The sequence below is a fragment of the Scomber japonicus genome, chromosome 20 (genome assembly GCF_027409825.1).
Source record: "Scomber japonicus isolate fScoJap1 chromosome 20, fScoJap1.pri, whole genome shotgun sequence".
NCBI classification, from domain to species: Eukaryota; Metazoa; Chordata; class Actinopteri; order Scombriformes; family Scombridae; genus Scomber; species Scomber japonicus.
In genome coordinates, this window is record NC_070597.1 from 15,722,693 (window position 1) to 15,746,842 (window position 24,150).

Sequence of the window (24,150 nt, forward strand, 5' to 3'; positions counted from 1 at the left end):
AGTAAAGTTTCAGAGCAGATTGTTTTCAGGAGAGCCGTGCATGGTCGTACTCTGACACACCGTAAATTGAACGATTTAACTTTCTTTGTTCTTGAATTACAAATATGAATGGTGTACAGAGTCCAGTGTTGTCTGTTAACTCTCTATAACTGCTGCTTTATTCATGGACTGCAGGTTTTATCTGTGCTCGGTCCTGTGTGGTAAAAGAGGCATGCTGAAAAATACCAGTGGTGTGCATATGTAAATATGTATTGTGTTTCAATTGCATTGGCTATGCGTCTTTTGGAAGTGTGCATGATGTTTCTTTTTCATAAAACATTCATATTGATTCATTGTGTGAATCCCTGATTCTTTGTTTTATTTGCTCTAAGACCCCAAAGCAGCTCAGCTCAGTGGCCCTCCAATAAAGCCAATACTACCACCTAGCGGCCAGGATTCGCCACTGCAGCCACTGCTCTGACAGTGATGTCAACAATAGTGATGTTGCAGATGTGTCCAAAGAGCACAATTATTTATATATATGGAGAAGGAGGTCATGCCTCAACAATGTGATTGTCAGCTGAGTGCTAAATCCAAAATCCAGTGAGTGTATTGAATATGAAAAGGTAGCACATCTCAAATTTCCAAGCTACTACTACCTCTACTACTAGCCTACAACTACTACAGCTACTACTACTACTACCACCACCACTATTGATAATGCTAATAATAATAATAATAATAACAATGACAATAATAATAATAATAATAATGTTAGTATTTTGTCCTTCTTGACTTTGACTTTGACTTTGAATTTGAGATGTGCCACCGTTTCATATTTTTGGAACATGCTTACTGTGTTTACATATTTTTAACTTCATGTATTTACCAAATATGTCAACTCAAAATAGCATAAAATAATCAATTTATATATATAATTTGTACATAAAAATAGCACTAAAGAGGAAATTAAACTGGAAAAACTATAATATGTTGACAGGAAAACAAAGTTACATATGTGCAAAATAAACATAATGTGCAAGTTATAGTACAAAAAACTTGTAAATGTCATAGTGTGTAGCTGTCAATATTAGGCAGTGATTGAATTTCACACTTAGCTGTTTAGTTGCTTGTAATAATCAAATGATTATTTCTCTGATTTACTTCCACATGATTCCACATTAATGCACAAAAAAAGCATTGACACTGAGAAGTTTGCTTTATGTACATGTGCCCAGGTCTCCCTTAATCTCAGTGGGACTCACTAAATGAATATTAATTTAGTTATTTAATATTGATTATTAGAATCACAGATATACAGTATACATTTACCACAAAATACATAAGTACAGTTTCTCCTCTGGGTGCAAAAGCTGATGTATTAAGCCAGATTCCCCCATTTATACTTTTCTTTTTAACCAAACTGTAATATCCTGCACTTTTCACTTTTTCAGTTTGACAGTGAGGTCAGAGGTCAGCATAAGGAAATCAGGACATTTCTGGTAAACATGCTGCTGTACAGTGTACGCCTGGATGGAGCGTCATGCTGTGAGGCTCACCCCGAGCTGACCGACTGTCTGACTCAGAAGCAGATTCATGAACGTCAGCACAGAGGCTTGGTGTGGATTTTAGAGAGAGGAGGTGGCTTCATAAAAAACATTTTGAAGCTGTGCAGTTTTCTATTTATTGTGCATTACCTTATGCATCCTGAGTGGCACCCAAATCAAATATGGATGCTAATGTTTCATCTCAGTTTGTGCCTCTCTGTGCCCTTTCTCTGACCTCTGCGGTGCCTGTCAAACATGTTGGAGATAGACAGTAACACTGATGTTATTATAACTTAAAAAGCAAAACGTAGTGGTAAAACAGGGGTTACACACATTCTCATGTTAAAACTAGTGAGAAGTTTGTAGTGTTGTGATGAAAATGTTTATAACACAGATTGAGACCAGGTAAGATGTAATAAAAGCACCGATAAGTCTAAAAATATCTAATCTTATACATTTTACAGTATGAAGCTGCAGTATTAAGGGGTAGGACTGTTGATGTTGTGCAAAGATTAAAAGTGTGTTGTAAATTAATCATGACAAGGTACACTGGAGGACATTAAACATTCAGTTAACAACTCTGATGCTCACCTAGTGATAAACATCTTTAATTAAAAATCAAAAATGTGCAGTTAAATCTAAAAGATATAGCTCATGGAGGAGAAATGAAATGTCATAGTGTAGAATAATAGTACTTATCTTTGCCCAGGGAGGATTAAACCGGCAGATTTCTGTGAAAACACAAACAATTATTTAAACCCAGACCCCTGTTGTCTCAGCAGGGACCACATCTGCCAACTGAGAAAACATGAAGGACAATGATGAGAGTTACTAGCGTGCAGTATTTCAGCTGCAACCATCTGGCTGTCGGTTGCTCTGAAGGGGTTCTGATTTTCCCTTCACAATTTGGTTACTTAATAATGTCATTATGTAATCACAAAATCTACTGAGCAGCTGTTTGTTAAAACTTAAAATAGTCACTGCATCTGAAATAGGTGTATGCTTGCTCATTTCATAACAATAAAGCTGGTGGCAACAAACTAAGATCCAAATATTGCAGTCATGTTTCACCAAAGAGGCACAGAGCTGTGAATCCACACTGCCATGATTTTCATTATAGTGACAATAATGAGCACATTACTGCCACCTAGCCAGGATTGTGATGAAAAGTTCAAGGTTGCAGCCAGCAGAGGAAGTGTGGCAGCAGTGCTGTGCACAGATAGCAGGTCAAATATGAGCCTGAGGCTTTCAATTAAACTATAATTATGTGTGTGTATTATAAAGGTACTCACTGATAACCCCGTTTGTGGAGTCTGAATGAATTCCAGAAATGTCCTGCTCTTCTAATTATTAGTGTGGGATATTAGAGGTAATATACCTGGCACAAAGTGTATTACATTAAGAATACACATGAAAATAAATAACTCATAATTAATGTGTCAAGGAAATCTCATCATAAAATGTGTTTAGTCTGGAGCTTCTGATTGTGTCACATGATCCATATCAGCTGGAGTTTGTTGTTGTTTTACAGGTTTTTTCAGGCACATTTCTCAGATCACAAATGAAATTCTGATCCGCTGCTCAATCAATGATCAGTCAGTTCTCATCATAACTCAAAGCTGCATCTCATGAACCTTCAGCTGACAAGCATATATAGACTGAGCAAAACACAGTGTTACCATTTCTGACAGTGGAAGAACAACAAGGAAATGAACACGGTGGACAGCAGAGCTACAAGCAGGAGAGGAGAGGGAGGCTGTGTGAAGAAAAGATGCAAAACAGAAATAAACTGGAGGATTTTGAGCCAGTTACAGACTTTTGCAGGTAATCCATCGTGTGGTGCTGTTTGTATGAATTGTTAAAAGAAATTCACATCATGTTTTGCCAATATTATGGATCATTCAAGAAATGTACCAAAGCGACTGAAATTTTTTTTTTAAAGCACCACACGTTCAAATCCTGGTTCTGCAGGCAAATGCCCCCCATGACTGATTCACTGGAGAGTTATACATTTTTGTGCCTTTGATCATTATTTAAATGAAACCAGTTTAGAGGGGACATGTGTCTTTGGTGAAACTGCAAACAACACTCACACTCACACACAATTGAAACTTGACAGGGAACCACAACTACACACTGTTGTTTTAATCACAAGGCAGTGTAGTGTATCTTGTAACACATAATTATAGCTGTCACGTAAATGTAGTTGAGTAAAAAAGAAAATATTTTCCTAGAAAAAGTATCAAAGTGTAATATTCATGTAAAATACAATCACTTCCAAACTGTAGTCAAGTTACTTTCCACGACTGCAGAAAAGCTGCTAAATGGACCTTTGGGTCAGACTGACTTTGAACCTTGTTGCAATTAATAAGCCTCTGATGATGCCCAACATCAACATTTACAGCTAATGATTCACTGATGACAGGCTGCATTCATTATTGATTGTCAGTAGAGAAGAAAACCCAAATGTGAATAATGTTTGAAAATATCTGAGGGAGAGAAATGTGATGATAACCTCTCTTCGTGAGTTCATTTAAATTCTGAAACTCAACAACAATAGACTTTTTAAAACACATGAATAAATAATAACGCTAATGATGCACGCTGGTTCAGTGTGAGCTGTCATTCAAGCACATTAAAGGGGGAAAGCTTTGATTAAAACTATCAGTATCTGTCTCCTGCTATGACAAGTCAGAAACTCTACTGTAAAAAAGTTCAATTGTTAATTTAGCTACACAGTATTCAGATAAAGTAATTGTCATTTTAAATCTGTCATCATGCAAAGTTGAATGGATAAATCGTTGTGTTGACAGCAGCTGTGAAATTCTCTCGACTGTTAACCCCAGGCGGCTGTGACAGGGTGGAGTTTGAGAAAAGTGTGTCAATAACATAGACTGATTGTTTGATGTGCAAACTATCCCAAGTATGTGATTCAATTTTTAACTTTAATTTGTTACCTTTTGACCCTCAAAAACAGCTGGAAATCCCACAACAGCTGCTGCAATAACCAGACGCGTTAATTCACACTGATTTTTTTTTCAGCCCCAGTTCTCTTTGCAAATTAATCAGGCGCTAATAGAAGAGCATCGCCACAGGTCAGTATATCTCATTATGCTGTGATTTCCTATGCACACTGACAGGATGATCATGATGCATCCGAACACTGCCAAGCTGACTCACATCCTCTGTGTTTATGTGACCCAGCTGGATAATCCCTGACCCACTTACTGCATCTGGATGTGACTCTTGCTGGTATACTGATCCCATTGCGAACCTCACTTTACTGTATGCCTACTGTTAAATTAGCTGAGTAGAAAGAAAAATATCTCCCGCTGTCAAAAATGTTAACATTGGTCAGGGAGATTTCTGCTGGTCTCAGATGTTGTGAGCGCTTTTAGATTTTTTTTTTTGCTAATGCAGTAGGTTTCCCCTCCTGCAAACTCTGGATGCTCCCATGCAAAGACTTTTTTTTTTTTTTTTTTTTTTTTTTAAAGGAAAATTGTGACATAGTTATATTTATATGCTGAATATAGCCATTTACAATAGTGCTCACCATTATTTCCTGTGTTCATTATTGCAAGAGAGCAGTCACTTCACAGCTTCTCTTCATATATTTCAATGGAACATATTGAAACAATGATGTTTGGGTGTAGAAAGGTATTCATCTGCTGCTCTACAGTTTGAGGATGCTACTAGTTTATTGAAAAAGATATGAGGCACTCAGAGGGTAATACATTAGAAAAGCCATTCATGTTCAATTAAATATCACATATTATACATTAAATACATTATATATGAATGTTTTTTAAATGTATTACCCTCTTAGATGCCTCAGAGCTTTCCAATAACTCTAATCATACTGCAGTCATGATTTCTGTGACGCCACAAATACTGAAAAGATTTCCATCATTATTAATTAACCTGACAATTATTTTCTCAATTAATCGATTAATCATTTGGTCTTTAAAACATCAGAAAACTTTGAAAGGTGCCCATCACAACTTCACAGTCCAGTATTAAATGTATTGTAACGTAAGGAGAGTGCAAGCAAACTGTCACATTTGGGAAGCTGGAACTTTGTAATGTTTGCCATGTTTTTTTCTTGAAAATGACTTCTCATCAAAATTGATGATCAATATAGTTGTTGATTCATTTTCCTACCATCAACTAACCCATTTATGGATTAAGTGTTACAGCTGCAGTTGAAGTGAATGGTATGATATAGCTTATGTAACTGTTGGCTGTTGTTCCTGTTAGTACAGCTTTTAAATGGCCAATTTGGATGCAAGAATCCACTTTTTAAAACAGATGTTTCTTCTTCATTAAAAAAAGCTGTTTTGGAAAATCACTGTTCTTGTTATACAAACTTGTGCAACCACTAAGAGGTTAAAAACTCCAAACAGAAAATAATGAGTGATGTTTTGCTTTGATTCCTCTGAAGCCATCTGAGGTTTAGATCTCATTATAACCTCCTACAGTGTGTTTCCTTGGCTCCGGGCCGCTCCCTTCAGCATTTATGCTCTTCCTGCTGTCTCCGCTGCACTCCCTGACAACAGCAGGCTCTTTCCATCCCTGCAGCTTACACGCCATCAAAGTATGGAGAACTACATTAATACTTCCATTTTTTCCCCTGCTCTCATCTGTTAAATTGCAAAAACAATCTCCTCGATGGCTAAAGCTCTCTGAACATCTCTCATTTACAACATTCATTCTCCCCCTCACACAAAAACACTATTGTTTTAATCTCCTCTCCTGCTGCTCTTTAACTTTTCAAAACCACACTGAAAACACTTTCACATGCATTGTGTCTTTATTATGAATGTGCTGCAGAAATATAATAATCCAAGTGCCATATAATCTTGTCATTTTCAACTTCTATCATTGTCATACATGAAAAATGCCACAGCATGCCAATAACCACAAAGATTATAGTAGCGTGGTGGTAATACAATGACTGTCAGGAGGCAAGTGGACAGCTTCAGTGCCTACGTTAGATCATGACTACTTAAAGCTAACTCATAACTAGAGAATTATCACAATATTGAGGTTTATATCAGCAGAGCACACCAACTGGTGATTACAATTAAATTTACATATTAAGTAGTAACAGAGGGAAAATGCCATATTAATAATCATTACAGAAAAATTGTCTGCAGGTGTGGACTGATGAGGCTCACAAGTTTGAGCCATTTCTGTACACATTTTGAAATCCAGGATACAGTAAATAAATAAGGAGAGTTTTATATATAAAAAACAAGTAGTTTCAGATCACAGTGAGACTCACAGGTAAAGATTAGAGGTTAGCTGAGGATACAATAATAAACTAGATTTAGAAATGAGTTTTTGAACAGTAAAGCTACCAACGCTGCTACTCATATCTCACACCCATAAACCAGTTTTTTACAAATAATCCAGCAAAAGACAGCATCTGACTGTACGTGACAACAGAATGGGAGTGTAAGAAGTCTTGTAAGATAAGAATCAACTGTTGCTTGAATACATCTTTAAAAGGAATCAGTCTGGTTTGACAGGACCTGTGGTTGCAAGTACACAACTCAGACTGCAATCACAAGCTATTTAATTTGTTAACCAAATAGTGATGCCCATATGAATACGATACTACCACCATCTGTCAGCTGTGGCACAGAACTTCAAGCAGCATCACATTTATGAAATTAGTGTTTCAAAATTCTCCAAAATGCTCTTTTACAAACATTATCAAAAGATTATCAATGACGTAGCATAATTAGCTTCACTGTGAAATGAATGTTTTTAGTATCTTGCTGTTTCTTTCTTGTTGAACATGAACCCTTTTTTTCCCCTGTCTCACAGTGGTTAGTGGTGTTGAAAGGGTTTGAGGTTGCAGGAGGTTAAAAAACACGTTTGATGTTCCTCTCTGCAACAACAATTCTGCCATCAGAGTCGGGACTTCACAAAGCAAAGAAACTTTCCCTCTAAAATTTTTTTTTTGGCACATTTATTTCCCCTTGCAGTGATAAAGTGTGCCGCCTGTGCAAGACTTTCCATAATCCCTTCCATTTTAGCACCCATAGCTAGTCCTTCTTGGTAAGCCTCTTTCGCCACCCGTACGCTCAACTCTTTAACACAAGATGTATGGCGGGAGTCATAAGAATCACAGAGAGAGTCTGAAACAAGGACATGTAGTGATTGAAAGTGTTTCTTGTCTGTGAGGGAAACGGATGAATTTCTGCAACACTAATCCCAGAGCCTCTCCGCGTGTCCGAGGGGATTTAACAGCAAACTGAAACTCTGATGCATCCTGTTGTCGGTGCGGTGAACGATGGGACTTTTTGTTGGGACTTGCATGTGGCGCTGAAGCTGGGAGGCAATCCTTCCTGTCTCATGTTCTGTAACCACCTCCACTGGTCTCCCAGTTTTCTAGTCCACCTTGTCTGAGTCAGTTCTGCCAGTGACTAGCATTCTTGAGGAGTCGTGTCTTTTCCAGAATATCGCTCTTGATTGTGTTGACCAGAATATGAAGAGACAGATTAGTGTGACTGTCTACTCCCTTCTCCATCTAACTTTAGATGGACCAAACCCCCCCCCCCCTCCCCCCTCGACTCAGAGCAGCTGTATTTGCATATTTCATTTTCTTCCATTAGCAAAAAGGGATTTATATAGATTACAGAAATATAAGTAAGCACTGAATATCGGGTGCATTTTTGTCACACATCCAGGTAATGACTAGGCGGTAAAGACGGTGGTGCAGGTGTGGGCCAGACGGTCAGTTGCCTTATCCAGTTTCATCCTGGGATGAAACTCAGGTTTTCACATTTACTAAAAAAAGAAGAGGAAGTATATTAGTTGAAAAGCTATATATTCTGCAACGTAATATGGATGTATAAACGTTCACAAACCACACAAAGACAGTTATATAATGAGAAAAACAAGGATTGCTGAGTCCCAGAGCCCTTAAACTCAAGTTGTGTGTTCAATTGCTCTTCCAGACATTAAGTTAATTAGGACATCTCTTGGCTTAATGATACCCAACAGGCTGCCACTGTGTGCATTCAAAAGCAGCACAGATAAGTATCTGCTTGAAGCGAAACGCAAAGTATCACTTAACTGACTGCGGCCCTTATTCATGGATGTATTTACAGTATAACGTATAAGACAGCTTTCTTTCTTTACAAGTCATGGAAATCATCACTGACCTGTTATCAGAATCCGTTTTTATTTGCCAGGTACAATAAATGTACAGATATTTGTTTCTTATAGCACGTCAACAACTCAACAAACATACCGACATACATGGTATACATATATGGTACAAGCACAACAACACTTGTCATTTTGTACAAGCAAACAGTGCAAGGCATACAACAGACAGACCATATATCACTCTACAGAAACACACACAGCTCTCTGGCATGCAGTCAGTTACAGCTGGAGGCCACCCGTGCAAATGGAGACAGAAAATTGAATCTGATGCAAATGTGATTAATATGTTCTGATCTTTGCGTAGCGTTGACATAGTTCCTAAAGTGCCGCAGTGTGAGAAGACTCGTGAAGGCTTTGTAGCTAGTGAAATATTGTGACAAAACATGAATGGTAATAATAATAATAATAATACAGTCAGTCCGATTGTGCGAACAGAGCTAAACTGTTCTATCGTGATGGGTTAAAGAGCAGGTTTTTTGGTGGGCCAGGGTCTCTTAGTTGTCAATTTAGTATTCACAGGCAAAAAACGGAGGAGTTCAGGGGGAATGGATCGTCTGTGCACAAATACACACCGGTTAAAAAGGTGAGGTTATGGGTTATAGGTCAGATTTGGGACACTCACTGGCCAGGTTGACAATGCAAGCGATGATAATGACCGTCCCTCCTACTAGTGACACCACGGAGAGCATCTTGGCCACACGTCCCAGACGCACTGCGCCATCCAGGTTTCCCTGCTCGAGACTGTTCTTGGACTGTGGGAGGAGATCAAACCATCTGTTAGCTTTGATGTCGTGCGCATACATGTAAGAGTTCGGATAAAAGATCTGCCTCTCACCATGATTGAATAGACAAATCCCACGATGTTGATTGGCCAGACGGGGCAGAAGCAGGCCAGCACGGACAGGAGGAGGTAGTCTTTGACCTTGGTTCGATCCAAGGGCGGGTTGGTGGCGATGCTGGAGTGGCGAGAGAGCGACGGCCTGGGCGAGAAGGCGGTGTAGCCGATGGAGCTCGCCCTGCTGCCCTTCCTGGTCTTGCCATGATGGGGGTAGGAGATGGAGTGTTGTCTTCTGGGTGGAGAGGAGATGACCGGAGAGGTGCTGTCTATGGGCGCTGAGTGGATCCCGTTACCTACACATGAGGGACGAAAAAGGGGCGAGCAAATGTTTGAAACACTGGAAGAAGTAAACAAATGTGTGTGTGCTCTTTTTCGTGAGCTGGAAGTTGACTTTGCCTGAGCAAGCTGACAAAGCATCTGTGTCACCCACCCCCCTCCCCTCCTCCCGTCCCTCCATCCCTCCATCCCTCCCTCCCTCTCCGCCAACCATCCGCTGCCTTAATGCAAGGTCAAACTCAGTCACTTACTGTTCTTCAGTTTCTCGTTGATGACTATGACTAGCTCCCCTTTGGATTTGCTGCGGGGGGGCCTTGTGTTGGCCGGGCTGCTGCTGTGGATGAGCTGTTCACCTCTGACTTCGGGGCATGGCACAGTGAGGGGGGCTTGGCTTGACAGAGAACCCTCCTGATCCAGCAGTGATGGTTGTTCCTCCCCGGGCCAAATGGCGGGAGCTGGCATCATGTTCACAGCCATGCTGACAGCAAAATGAAGCCTCTGCTTGTGGTCCGGTCCCGTGTGTGCTTCCTATTGTTACACCTGAGGGTCAGAAAATGGATTTGTAAACAGAGGCTGCTCTCTCTCCCACCCGTTTTGAGCTGATTCAAAAACGTGTAGCTCAAATCCTGTTTATAATCCACTTTGACATCTTCATTTATCCTCATTTTCCACTCTGAATAGTAAATAAACAAGGCTCAATCACTCTTGCATAATAAACAGGATCAAGGTAAACAGATCATGATCCACTAGATATCAGGCCTCAACTGTGCTCAAGAGATCTTAAAAACAGCAAATGTGCTTCCTCACATGAGAGAAAGCAGGTCACAATGACATGAGGAGTACAAAGGCATGGCAGATGGAGGCAAGTTCCTTTGAAAGGATGGTAGCAGCCATAGTCTCCATGCAGGTGTGTACATACCATTATTTCATCATGTGTACACAAGCGTAAACGGGCCGGTTGGTAGGCGAAGAACAATAGTGAGCAGTCAAAATGATGAAGGATGGAGACAAAGGGGGGGAAATAGTCGGATATGATTGCTGCTCGTTAATTAGCTGATTTGAATTCAGTGGATGTGAACTGCTGAATTGCAACGATAAGCAGAAAAACAAACACATGCAGCTTCATTGGATTCTCGCATTTAAAGCAGACATGCGATTTTGAATGACAACCACTTTAGCTCTTTTAATCAATCAACGCTATAGGGAGATGGAGGGGGGGGGGGGGGGGGGGGGAAGGTGGCGGTAAAAATAAATCAAACTGACCTTTTTTAATCCAGCGGGAGCGTCTCTGCTTTTAACATCGCGGTGATCTCAGGTGAAGGAAAAAAAAAATCGACATCAAACGCGAATACACATCCCCCCTGCAGCCACAATCTGGTTGCAAACATGCAGTTTTGTCTAAAATCCGATAATATCCTTTTATCATATGTGAGCGGCGGAGGTGCAGAAGGGTGGGTGCAGCGCCTTTTCCAGTGCAGTGTTGGGATGGGGAGTCTCCTGGATGGCAGGAGGAGGGGTGTGTGTGTGTGAAATGAAAAGTGAAATCTGCCAGACTACGTGCTGTTGGAGGAGGAGGAGGGAGCTGGACAAGTAGCATCCTCCTCTCCTCATACCACCTCCCCACACTGAATATTTATTCATTGATGCAGCATCATAGAGAAAAGGTGTCTTCCTGTTTTCATCTCACAGGCGGCAAGAGTCCATAAATGGGCCCAATTGGGCCTTTAAACCAGAAATATGCGATAACCGCTCAAAGAGACGGTGGTTAATAACCTGAGATCAGTCAGTGTGGAGTGACATCTGGATCATATATGAAAATGGCAATCCGTTTTATTTATCGTCAAGAAATAAACACAAACGTTCAGTGACACAAGTGTCTTTTATTTAAAAAAAAGTGGTGCGCCATCAGCTGGAGCACAGTGGTAACTACAAAAAACAATAAAAACATGAAGCAAAATCAAAACAAAGCCAAAAAAAGAGAATAAAGCTTCTTAGATAGGAAATATATACATTAGATACAGGTATGATTTAGAGGGGAGAAGATCATTTTCCCATGTTGCTCAGGATGTTTGCCTGAAAAGAGAAAAATAAAGAAATGTATATTAGCACTGAATGAAAGCAAGATCATCATTTACATCCAACATGCTGTTCAGTTATCTTTAACGTTGACCATCTCAGTTTAGCGTGTAGACGTTTGCTAATTAGCACGAAAGACAAAATGTGTTTTAGGTTTCAAGGTATTTTGTCATAAACTGAAGAATTGGACTGCCACTTCCTACTGTGAAGAAATATTCAGATAGAAAAACACACTGTACGCTCTATGGACTGAATAAAGACTCCTATCTGCCGAGAATGATACCTTCAGGTTTAAGCCTTCATCTAACTTGAATGGGTAATTCAATTGAGCAGCTCCTCTAGACTTATATAATATAATCAGAGTGGATAGATGAACAAAGAGGATAGAGAGTCATTTCGTGGGGTTGTGATGCTAAAATATGTATCTGATGATTTACAGGATAAGTTTCTTTCACAATGTAAGACTATGGGCAGGGAAACAAATACTTTTTGGCCCATGTTGAGACATAACTGCACTGTCTCAAAGCCCAGCGCTGTTAAGGGAGCTTGGTATGAAATTGATTTGAGACTTTTAAGAATAAAACAAAACAACAATTCATGGTGATGCTAGAAGACCAAATTCACTTGGATCAACTAAATACATTTCCTGGATGCAATAAATGTCTCCATATAATTAGTTGAGAAACTTCAGTCTGAATCATAGTGGCGGAGCAACATTGTCATTTTACTGAGGACTTACCTTCATGAAAGTGGAAAATCTCTTCTCTGTCATACCCTCAACTTTAGTCAGATCTTCCACCTGCAAAACAACAAATATCACATCAAGTCAACATAGATTCATTCAAATCTAAAGCTATCAAATGTGTCAGAAAACCACAAGTCAGGTGTTTCTGATGGTTGAGTTAGACAATTAAACTAGGTGTGGGTTTCATGTTCTCTACCAACCTTTGTGAAGTCACCATGGATCTCCCTCCAGCCCAGGATGAGTTTGGCTTTCTTGACCCCAATCTGCTGCAGGCCTTTCAGCTCTTTGAGTGAGCCGCTGTTGAGGATCTGCAGGATGTTCTGCCTGGAATGCTCCAGCACTGACGTGTCAATCTGAGACTCCCAGCCATCCTGTATCATGTTCTCTTTACCATCTGGAGGCTGAGAGAGACAAATAAATACAGTAGAGAAGAAATGATTAGTCCATTTAAATCAATCCATGTGCAACTGTTTTGATATTCAAGTTATTTTCCGTTTCCAGTTTCTACAATGTGACAATCTTTTGCTTTTCTGTTTCCAATGTGAAAATAAATTTGGACTCTTGTTTGAAGACGTCACTTTAAATTAAGTGAAATTGTCACGATTGTGCATTTCAAGAATTTTCCAAAATGTTATATACAAAAACATAATTGACAGAATTATTAATAAAAATAATCAGTTGCTGCCCCAAAAATATAGTGTGCAGTTAAGATTAAAAATGTGTTTTCAGTCATATTGCATGACATATTTACCCATATTAGAAAGAGGTTCATTTTGACCCAATAAATTTGAAGTCTTGCAGTGTCTATCAAGTCAAAAAACAAATTGGAAGCTAATGTACTATGTCAGCTTGTATCTGATGCTTGCAACTCTGCAGATGTGTCGAGCTCAGCACAGCCGAGACTCTGATGCTGACCTCAACCTGGTCTGGAAGCTTGCTCTCCTTCTTCTTGACGCAGACGGACTGTTTCTTGACGACTACAACCTGCTGCGTCACTGTTCAGGAGAAAAACAAAAAACAAACAAACAAACATTAAATTGTTGTTAAATTAATTAAATTAACAAAAGCAGATATTCCCAATGAGTAAGGGGGAACATGAAGATTTTGCTCTGAAATCGTCACCAGTCTGTTTTGTTTGGGACGCAGCAGTATGGTGCTATTTTAGAGCCAAAGTCATGACATAAGTATTACGGAAAGCTGTCTGGCTAACTCTCCGAGCTGCTGAGGGGTGTAAAAATAATTCCTCCTCATCGTCATTGGATACATTTTCTGGCTCCTATATATTGTAGACAGAGCTCTTGTATCACGTTTCAGCTCATAGATATCTCCAGTGATTCAACATGACAGAATTAGTGAGTGACTAATCTTTAGTGAGGTGTAAACAACAAATGACAGACACACACACAAAAAAAGTCAAGGTCATTCTTTTACATAACATTTCCTTAGTCAATGAGTATCTAATAGGAAGTTAAATAGTGACAGTAATATATTCTTTCTGTAGTCTCAACATGGTGATTAGACAGTGTCAGTTTAAATCCCAACCCTGCACTCATTTTCATCTATAACCTAAATTTAGGCTACTACTGTAATACATGTACTTCCAAACTGACCTTGGAGGGGTTGGACCACAGCCTGCTGCTTTTTAGCTTTCATGGCGGTTGACTGCTTTCTTTCCAGAGGAGCTATGTTGTTCTTGAAGTTGGGCTCTTGACTGGTACCAGACTTTTCTCCTGCCAGCCGACTTAACAGCTTGGTCTTATTCTCAAACTCCCTCTGCTTCTCTTTGAGCTCCTGTGAAGTTGAAAAAAATAACAGTGTGAAAGTTGGCCAACAGATATCCATACAGAAAGAAAACCTGATCTGTACAAAGATCTGACAGCTTCAGCATCTGCAGAACTATGCAGACAAACAGCAGATAGATGGTTGAACCAGACACGCATATCAATGATCAAACCTGGATTATGTAATAAAGCTGCAACAATTGGTTGATAAAACATAACTATTTATTACTATTTTTATCTTCTTTTTTTTATGAATCAAATATGCCAAACCCTGCTGCATTTAGCTTCTCATGTGGGATGATTTAAAGCTTTTCTTTGAACTACATTATTGTAAACTGAATATCTTTGGGTTTTGGACTGTTGTTCAGATAATGTGACTTACAAATGTAACTTTTCTTTTTCAAAGTCTTGCCAAATCATAATTTTCCCAACTACATTCTGACATCTTACAGACAAAACGATTAACGATTTTCTCCTCAGTGTTTCTATCAGTAACTGAGATGAAGAAACTCTAGCTCTGATGTAGGTATGTGTTTTCACCTGAATCTCCTTGCGATACTGGGCCACATCTTTCAGCATGCCAATTCTGTCTTTGTCCTTGCAGCTCATCATCTGTTTCTCCAGAGCGATTAGTCTGTCCAACACTGATGGTTCTGAGAGACTGAAGGAGACAAGAAAGAAAGATCAAGAAACAGATGGTTGTAGTTCTATCTTAATGGTGGAGGAACAGCAGAGGAAACTGAATTTCATGTGGTAGCTTTGGTCATATGCAAATATATTTTCTTCACAAACATTGCAGTTCCTTCATCTACTTAGTGAAACAATTAATCAATAGGTCTGGATGGGTGTGGTCTTTAACCTGTGCAAGTGAGTAGAGGGTGAGGAACCATCCTGTTCAGCTTTCTTGTCCTCTTTCTGCCTCTTCTTCTGTGGCTCAGTGCCAGACCCCCCTGCCTCATGGCCCTCTCTAGACCGCTTCACTGGAGACGAAGGCATAAGGGAAATTAGAAGCTTGGTATTCAGAGCACTCGAGCAACAGTGTTTGTGAGCTTCTCTGGAGTGCTAAGCAATTCAAAAATGGCACAGCATCAGTTGAGGCTGCATTGCAGTGCCTGAATTCAATCCAAAGGAAGAGGAACAAAATCTAACCATCAGGAATGTGTCTCAGACAATGCATCAAAAACAGTGGTGAGATTATACCCAGCATGCACAGAAACAGCTGGATGTTTAGTCCTAGTCATCACACTCTGGGACATGACACGGGTGCCCCCTATTGGCCTTTGATCAAAGAGTCAGTTTCCTCTTATCTACCTATTGAATTTTTTTCTATAATTGCAAACCCTCTAAAGGAAGGATGAATTACTGTATTTATTGTATATTATTGTCTACCTGTAAAACAAATCTGATTCATTCTTAACTGTACATCTTACAGCACACCTCTCTTAACTCACCTGGCAGCACAGCCACAGTTTCTCGGGTGAAGGGCTTGTTCACAATCAGCTTGGATTTGGCGGCAAAGTTGAGTGCGGTAAAAGTATCAAAATAGTATTTGTACTCTGGCGCAATATTGGTGATCATGACAGAGTGTGCAGAGCCACCCAGGGAGTCCTGTAGCAACCGTGTGAGTTTACTGTCTCTGTATGGCACACGGATGGCGGTGCCAGAGTTAAGAGAGTCCACCACTTTGCTGAGAGTGAAGAGAGAAAGGTTGATGGCGCCGCTCTCTTTCAGGCGGATGCCCTGGTTGCCGGTGCGGCGGTTGTCCTCAGAGCCGGCCAGGTCTACCAAATACAGTTTGCCTATCTGTTGTCGGTTGGGCAGAGCGCGTCGAGTCCGCACAACCTAGAGTATGAAAAAGGTCCAGATTTGAAAAGGGGCAAAGACACCAAAGTCGGACAGGAAATACAGGGGAAGGAGAACGAAAGACAAACAAAGGCAAAAACTCTCTGGTTGCAATTTCTTGAAAGTTAATCTTTTGTTTGTTTAGTCTTGACAGAAAACTGAATGTTTAAACAAAAAAAACAAAAACAATTGACATTTTAATAGACCAAAAAACTAATCATTTAGTTGAGAAAAAAAAGACAAATGAATTGACAAGGACAATAATTGTTAGTTGCAGCTGTAGAAACAATGTAGAAACTAGGGATGCAACGGTACTCAGTAAAATATTGAACCGTTCGGTCTGCTCTGCACGGAACAATATGACCTTATGGACCGCTGGTTTTCTGTTTTCCAATTCTAACCCTAACCCTAACCGTACCGTGGGTTACTAGTAACGTTGCACCCCTAGTAGAAACAGGATGGCAGACACCAATTTGTATCTCTCCCTGTGTAGTCCCAGAAAGCCCAGTTTGCTAGCGGGAGTGTTGCGAGAGAGAATTGATTTTAGCACCAGCTACCAAATCCTGGCCTACTGCTCAAAGGCCACGACCTGTTATGATGCTGTCTCACCAGCTGCTAGCTACCCATGCACACACCAGCTCAGTGAAAGAAAACTCCGAAACATGAAATAAATGAACAAAAGAAGCACTCCATTCCCAAAGTTATTCAGATTACATATCAAACCTTGATGAGGAGTATAGCATGGCTGCGGCTGGAGCGCTGGTTTAGTTTGGTTGAGGCTGTAGTACGATTGAGACTGGCGGGGACAAAGTGTTTGTCAAAATCGGAGAAGGATGAGATGGTTGTGTGAGTGAGGCCGGGGATAAGGATGTTCTTGTCCTTGTCCTCTCGGATTGGCAGGTCGTGGGAGTTTGGCGATAGAAGATCAAGCACCTGAAAGAGAAAGAAAGGAGGAGACAATGATGGATTGCACAGTGTCTTTCAACCATAAGGTAACATTTTGCCAAGATACTGAAAGACACTGGAAATGTATAACAGCTACTGACAGAAAAAAATATAATTTGCAACTATTCTTTAAAAAGCCACACATGTTCTTTAAGAATAGTTGCAAATTATATTCTTTCAATTTGAGTTGCACCAGTCCCCTTAGCAGGTCAGTGAATAAATTAATTTCACACACTTTTTCCAGGTGATACTAATTAAAACATACTTAATTTGATTCAATTTCTGCCACACAACTTTAACCTAACCCTAACCCTAGACACTGAACATGACAAAATGCGTATATATGCTACGGAGATGTCTCAAGAAATACATATATAAGCCAATTCCCTAGTTGGAATATGAATGTAAAAATGTCAAATTATACAGAAAGCATTAAATAATTGTCTGGGTCAAACGGTAATAGCCAAAAATCAAAATCTCATACCTTCTCATTGTAAATTTCCAAATAAGACATGCCAATACTGTAGTCCCATCCCTCCTCTTCATCCTTAGCTCTGACCAGATTGAAGACCTCACGAACAGCTCGGGGGATCACGCCTGCCTGCTCTGAGCTGCCCAACATGGTGTGGGTCTTGCCTAGAAAAGAGGTTGTGGTGATTACACACACGCACACACACAGTAAATACAAATCTGGACCTGTAAGGTTTAGATCTCAAGAACTATAACTCCTGTCGGTTATATGTTTACATTTCAACAATCACACAAATCCCACTGTTTATAATCATAGTCATTAACACAATTAAGAGAAATGTGTAAGACTGGGTATGCCATAACTAGGGTCTCTAATATGCAACCAAATAAACAAAAGTACAAGTTAACATATGCAGTGCTGCAACATACCAGCTCCTGTTGGTCCATAAGCAAAGACGCTGGCATTTTGTCCATTCAGTATGTGCGGTAGAATAGGCTTCACTGATGAGAGGAAAACCTCTTGCTGTGTTGTTTGCTCACCGTGAAAAGCATCAAAACTGGAAAAAAAACATACATAACACTATTAGAAATTAAGTCAATTGTATTTTTGTAGCCCAAAATCACAAAAATGGGACCAGTGTAGAAAGAGGATGGCAGACACCAATTTGTATCTCTCCCAGTGAAGTCCCAGAAAGCCCAGTTTGCTAGCGGGAGTGTTGCAGGAGAGAATTGATTTTAGCACCAGCTACCAAATCCTGGCCTACTGCTCAAAGGCCACGACCTGTTATGATGCTGTCTCACCATCTGCTAGCTACCCATGCACACACCAGCTCAGTGAAAGAAAACACAGAAACATGAAATAAATGAACAAAAGAAGCACTCCTTTCCCAAAGTTGTTGTGCAGCTGGCAGTTGGTTCAGTTTGGTTTGGCTTTGATTGTAATTATGTAGCCTAATTCAATTCATTTCAAACATTTAAACTTTTTTAAGAAACTCCAGGAAGCGCCATAAAGGAGGGATCCATCTCTCAGGATAGACAGACATGTAAATTATTGCAGGACAATTATTAAAACATACTGATGAACTTTAAGAAAGGAGTGTAGCTGTACTGATGACACTGACTGGTATTTTACGGTCTCTGTAGCATTTCTCCAGTTGATTATCTCCAGGTTCTGGGAGTCCAGGCCTTTCACACACGGGCCTTCGCCTTTCTCATCTTCTTTGCCCATGTAGGGTCGTAGACGAACAGCAACCCGAACCCTGGACGTCTTCTTGCTCCCTCCATCTGATACCGCTACTCGCTGGGCCATGTTTGAGCTCACAAACCAGCGAAAGGCCTGCACAACAACATGAGCCAAGTTAGCCACGTATACAGTACACTGACTTTTAATCTGCGTGAAATGGTAGATTCAATATGCGTACTAATAACAAAGTCGCTTACGTGTCGTTAAATTATGATTTCATTTAAATAAAGTACTACAATGATAACCACAACAAAAATATAACCGGTTGCTTCAAACGACTGATAACGTTAGCGAGCTAGTAGCCGCTTCCTTACTGATTCGTAAAGAAACAGCCAAGTTAAAGTTACTCTTTTACCGAGGTTATAACCAAATGTTTCGTTATCGCTGTCTTACCTTTATTATATGTGGACTCCGGCTAAAGAAACTCTTGTTATTCACCAAGTATCACCTTTAGCGACATTGCGGAGGTCAGTCTTTAAACAATGGCGACCAGACCTTTTTTTCTAACTGAAACACTTTTCAAATAGTAGCGCCGCAACCGGAAACGACCATCCACCAATCACAAGCCGAGGACAAGCTGGCGCCTATCTACCGTCTAAAGCCCTTATTTAAAATGTGTAGCCTGCTTATGTAATAGTCAACATTATTGTGTATGAACATGTGTGCACACTTTTAATAAAACAAATCATTATCGTGAATAACGGGGGGAAAGACTGTGTACGGTCTATGATTAAAACCCGCTCAGTCAGCAACAGCAACGTACGCGCAGGAAGACGTGCTGAACGTCATGACGACATTGCTGATGGCATTGAGTCTGTGAGTAATAAAAGTAACAACCATAGACTGTATATAAGAAAGGTAACAACATACAGGGTTGGGAAGCTTGCTTTGGAAATGTAATAGGTTACAAATTACTTGTTACCTTATTTAAAATGAAATAAGTAATGTAGCAATTTTAATTACTTAAAGTAATGTCACTTATTACATCCGGTTACTCTTCATCAACTAATGTTTTCAACTGTTAGGGTAAGTGTTCCCATTAAACCCACCAAAATCTAAGTTCAGGTGTATTTCATGGATACTGACATGATTTATAAGGGAGATCATTTCTTATAAAGCCAGATTTATCTCTCATTTGAAAATGTAGGCTTATTCATTAGTTCATGTAGATTTTGGAATATAAAATAAAGATATGAAAAAAGTCAAAAGTCTGGAATGGGTGTACCACCGTGACACCATTTAAGCCCATGTGTACTCCAGATAAGCCCAAGTCATGATTAATTTACAAAATATAAAAATAATATTCATTTCAAATCTTTAAAACAGCAATAGCCTATAGCTAGTTCTATATATTCAGTAACAAGTTAAATATTAAAAAAGAGCGAAAACCCCTTCATTTTAAAGATCTGATTTCAGGTGTAACCCCCTTTGTAATCATCAACATTTAGTTACAAATAACTGTAATTGCACATAGTTACTGTTTACAGCCACATTTAATTTGTAATTAAACTCCATTACATGAAACTAGTTAGGCCTACTCCCCAACACTGCCAACAAACATATCAAAAAATGTTTTTACAACACTAGAAAATGAACAATTATTCTGGGATTCTAACTTTAAAGACATACATTGGCATTGAGTGTGGCTTGTTTCTTTAAAAGTGTTCAGACACAATTAGAGAGCTTAATCTAAAAATACTACACAACATCTATCCAACAAATGTTTAGGCTACCTCTCTAGATCTTTAGAAACAGATGACAAATTTTCTTTTTGCAAAACTGAAAAGAGATGAGAAGAGATGTTATTTTGTAATTGCTTATTTTGTGTTGTATTTTGGAAAGATTCACACAAGATATGTATTGGCAAAAAAGTGTTAATAGTGTCAATATTTGTAGCATTATAAATCTTTTTATTGTTAGGAGCATTTCATATCCACTAATCCAAAATATCCCAAACGTTATTTTTAATTGAAATAAATATTATTTTGAGCCTCTACACTGTATATATATGTATATATATATATATATAAAGTACATCTGTTATCAAAATCTATTTCCCGAAATTTTAATAGAAGATGTCTGTCACTTATACCTTTGCTTTTTATTTATTTTCCTTTATTTCTATCAACATTATTTTATCTTCTTTACATCTCTTTTTATTTATGAACTGGAATTATCGGTTGCTTGTGTATTTGTTGTCTATTATATTGAATATTCTGTTCAATAAATAATTAAAATAAATTAATTAAACGATTAGCGGCGTTATCGATGGACTATCCACCATATCTATGCTATCCACATGTTGTTTAAATCAGCGGAAATGAAATGAGACCCGAGTAGATCCGAGCAGACCAGCGCTAACCCGAGCAGATCTTCAAAAGACCCGAGTACATCGTCACACGGCGCGCTGAGTCCAAAATGGCGCTATGTTTACGTCTCTGCATAACCGTTTATTATCCCTAGCAAGCCTCATGGAGAGTTTCGGTGATTTTATGCAGCGGGGAAGATAAATTGAGCTAATATTTAGCTATAGCAACACTTATCCTTGTGTGGATAAACCGGATATTCGGTAATGACAATTTACTTACGTATATTCATTGTAATTTGCTGTTTAGAAAGAGCTTACGGCTAGGCCTGATGTTAGCCAGCTAGTTTGAACAAGTAAGGACTATATTGTGTTTCATTCATGTTGTCTGCTTTATCAGTTTAATTCACTTGACAGCTACTGAGATTGCCTGTTAAAAGTTATAGGCATGAAGTTAGTCTTGGTTATCTCTCTCAATGACCTCTTAGTGTTTTTAATTCTTCATAAATGTTTATTTGGAGAAGATCTGTTGCTACAAACGCAGGAGGAAGGATGCAGGCTGAAGCCACCGACTCGTCCCTGAGAGAGGGCATAGAGGCTCTGGGTGTGAAGGACACAGAAAAACCTGCTGCCGGCACTGAGGAAGAGGGCAACACAGAAATACAGGACACTGAGATGACAGCTGAAACTGGGGAAGAATCAGCAACCAAGGAGGACAAAGGTAACTCCATAAAGATGCATAGATAGACAAAAAATAACCCAAAGGTTAACAACACGGCACAATTGATACATGGAAATGATCAGTTCAGATCTTCATTGTCACATAAGATGATTGTTTTTGCAGCAAGGAAGTATAAATGTGGAACACATGAACATTTTAAATACAACTGAAGAAATGAAGAGGGCCAGTACATATGCAAGTAAATGCAGTACACAACAAAAGATTAATTGATAAATGCCAGAAAAGAAGCAACATAAGGAATAGGGCAAGTATCGAGTGCTAAGCTATTAAATTTAAAATCATCTAGGGATATGTGAAAACTGGAACCTGTTGCAAGTTTTGCAACTAACTTTCAAAAACCTGCACATCTGACCAGATGGGAGGATATCACATTCCTTACAGAGAAGATGGTCTGGATTTCCTGTGATGATATGATGATTTAGTTTTGTAGCTTAATGGTTTAAATAAATGTCCCAAATTGTTAAGACATTACTTCATCTGTACACAACTGTGTGTCTGTATTTGTGATACATTTACATATATATTAGTATATAAAGTATATTGTGATGTGGCATAAGTGTTGTCTTACGTGGTTTTAAAGACTGCATTACAGTAAAATAATGTAATTCTCTGAACTTACCAGACTGATATAGCTGTACCTACTTAGTCATAGTTATTTTGTGAAAGCACCAATAGTCATCCCTACAATATTATCACAATATTGATATTGAGGTATTTGGTGAAAAGTTTTGTGACCATATGGCCCAGCCCTAGTACACAGTATACTATATTGGAGTGTTATGTCTTTATAATGTGTAATAAAATGTGTTTATTCTTATTGTCCTTCTATTAATCTTTCTATTGCTCGACAGCTTTTGTTAAACTGACATCTCCTTCTGTGTTTTCAGATGGAGACACAGATGCAGTGGAAGGTGATGAACACAAGGAGGAACCTAAGGCGGATGCGGTGGTCGGTGAGGAGGGAAAGCAGGCAGCAGAAGTGGACGGCGAATGGGAGCTGGCATACAGCGACGAGGAAATGGAGGACCCCAAAAATTGGATGCCTCCTCCTGCTGAGATTAAAAGACTCTATGAGATCCTTGCTAAAGGGGAGATGCTAGAATTGAACTTTTTGCCCCTTCCAAGGAGGCCGCCTACACCTGAACATACCCCCTCACCCGAAAGAGATGACGAGGACGATGAGATGGAGGAAAGGGAGAGGAAGGAGAGGGAGCGCAAGTCAGTATTATTATATCCCTAAGATTTGGGTTTGTGTTCTGGATATGAAAAGTTTAAGACTCATGACTTCTGTCTTTTTCTTTCAGGCCTCCATCTCCAACTGAGTTTGACTTTGATGAAGAGCAAACACAAGCTACTCCAAAAAATTCCTTCATCGACAGACGCAGAACACCAGGTGTGAAGAGCAACTACTGAGACTTGAGTTTTGAAATTTGCTGACTCATGTTTTATCAAGAAAACCTGTGTGGTGGTTTTTGTGTAATGAGTTTTCTCTTCTCTCTCACAGGATCCTCGGCTCGCTCTTCTGTCAAACGGGAAGCCCGGCTGGATAAAGTACTCTCGGACATGAAGCGCCACCGCAAAATTGAGGAGCACATCATGCGCACAGGGAGAGATCTCTTCAAGACTGAGAAGAAGCTGGAGGAGGCCCTGTCTCCTAACAGTCAGAAGGAGCGGGAGAAGGAGAGGGAACGAGACAGCAACCCCAATACTATCTTCTCCCCGAGACAGAGGAGATACTGAAGTTTTAAAAGAAATGAGGACTTGGCCACAGGCAAAAAGAGCTTTCCGACTCTTTCTCAAAACTTGAATTTTTTATGTAACGAGTTTTGTATGTTTTCTATGTGTGTTTTGTATGATGGCAATAAACATTTTAACCCTGGAAGACTGATTTTTTTTTTTGCTGGTGGTGTGTAGTAAGAGTGCAGTATGGATGAATCCTCTGTGCACATAAGTGGTTCTCAAAGTGGGGTCCAAAGCAAAAAGGGGATTAATTGTTTTCACTTTAATTCCATGCATAACTAACACAATGAAACGAGCTAAAATCTTATATCAAAACTTCTTATAAAATTAGGGTCTGTGGTCTAATTGGTATCAGCTTTAGAGGTCCTTGACATGAAAAGTTTGAGAACCACTGATATACAGTACCAGTCAAAAGTTTTGACACTTGAATAAGAAAGT

General features: G+C 39.5%; 3 protein-coding genes across 5 annotated transcripts; 1 reads left to right on the top strand and 2 right to left on the bottom strand.

Moving 5' to 3' along the window:
• Window positions 1-9,304: 9,304 nt before the first annotated feature.
• Window positions 9,305-10,299, bottom strand: LOC128381121 (trafficking regulator of GLUT4 1-like). The gene is made up of 3 exons (XM_053341072.1): window positions 10,074-10,299; window positions 9,544-9,839; window positions 9,305-9,460 (listed from the first exon to the last, which is right to left on the bottom strand). The coding sequence occupies exons 1-3, from the start codon at window positions 10,297-10,299 to the stop codon at window positions 9,305-9,307; spliced, it is 678 nt and encodes a 225-aa protein (XP_053197047.1).
• A 1,426-nt stretch (window positions 10,300-11,725) lies between these two features.
• Window positions 11,726-19,502, bottom strand: kif22 (kinesin family member 22). Its single transcript, XM_053341296.1, has 13 exons — window positions 19,319-19,502; window positions 18,804-19,018; window positions 18,112-18,239; window positions 17,696-17,847; window positions 16,990-17,199; window positions 15,876-16,266; window positions 15,284-15,404; window positions 14,965-15,085; window positions 14,254-14,434; window positions 13,559-13,638; window positions 12,844-13,044; window positions 12,638-12,697; window positions 11,726-11,895 (listed from the first exon to the last, which is right to left on the bottom strand). Exons 2-13 carry the CDS (start codon window positions 18,989-18,991, stop codon window positions 11,866-11,868), a joined length of 1,863 nt encoding a protein of 620 aa, XP_053197271.1. The 5' UTR covers window positions 18,992-19,018; window positions 19,319-19,502; the 3' UTR covers window positions 11,726-11,865.
• Window positions 19,503-21,350: 1,848 nt separating this feature from the next.
• pagr1 (PAXIP1 associated glutamate-rich protein 1) lies at window positions 21,351-23,854 on the top strand. Of its 3 annotated transcripts, none has more exons than XM_053341381.1 (5): window positions 21,351-21,494; window positions 21,752-21,951; window positions 22,860-23,190; window positions 23,277-23,365; window positions 23,477-23,854. In XM_053341381.1, the coding sequence occupies exons 2-5, from the start codon at window positions 21,783-21,785 to the stop codon at window positions 23,710-23,712; spliced, it is 825 nt and encodes a 274-aa protein (XP_053197356.1). In that variant the 5' UTR covers window positions 21,351-21,494; window positions 21,752-21,782; the 3' UTR covers window positions 23,713-23,854. The 3 variants fall into 3 exon arrangements, with proteins under 3 accessions (XP_053197356.1, XP_053197357.1, XP_053197358.1); XM_053341382.1 differs by having other exon boundaries at window positions 21,355-21,494; window positions 21,755-21,951; XM_053341383.1 differs by having other exon boundaries at window positions 21,355-21,494; window positions 21,775-21,951.
• The last annotated feature ends 296 nt before the right edge of the window (window positions 23,855-24,150 follow it).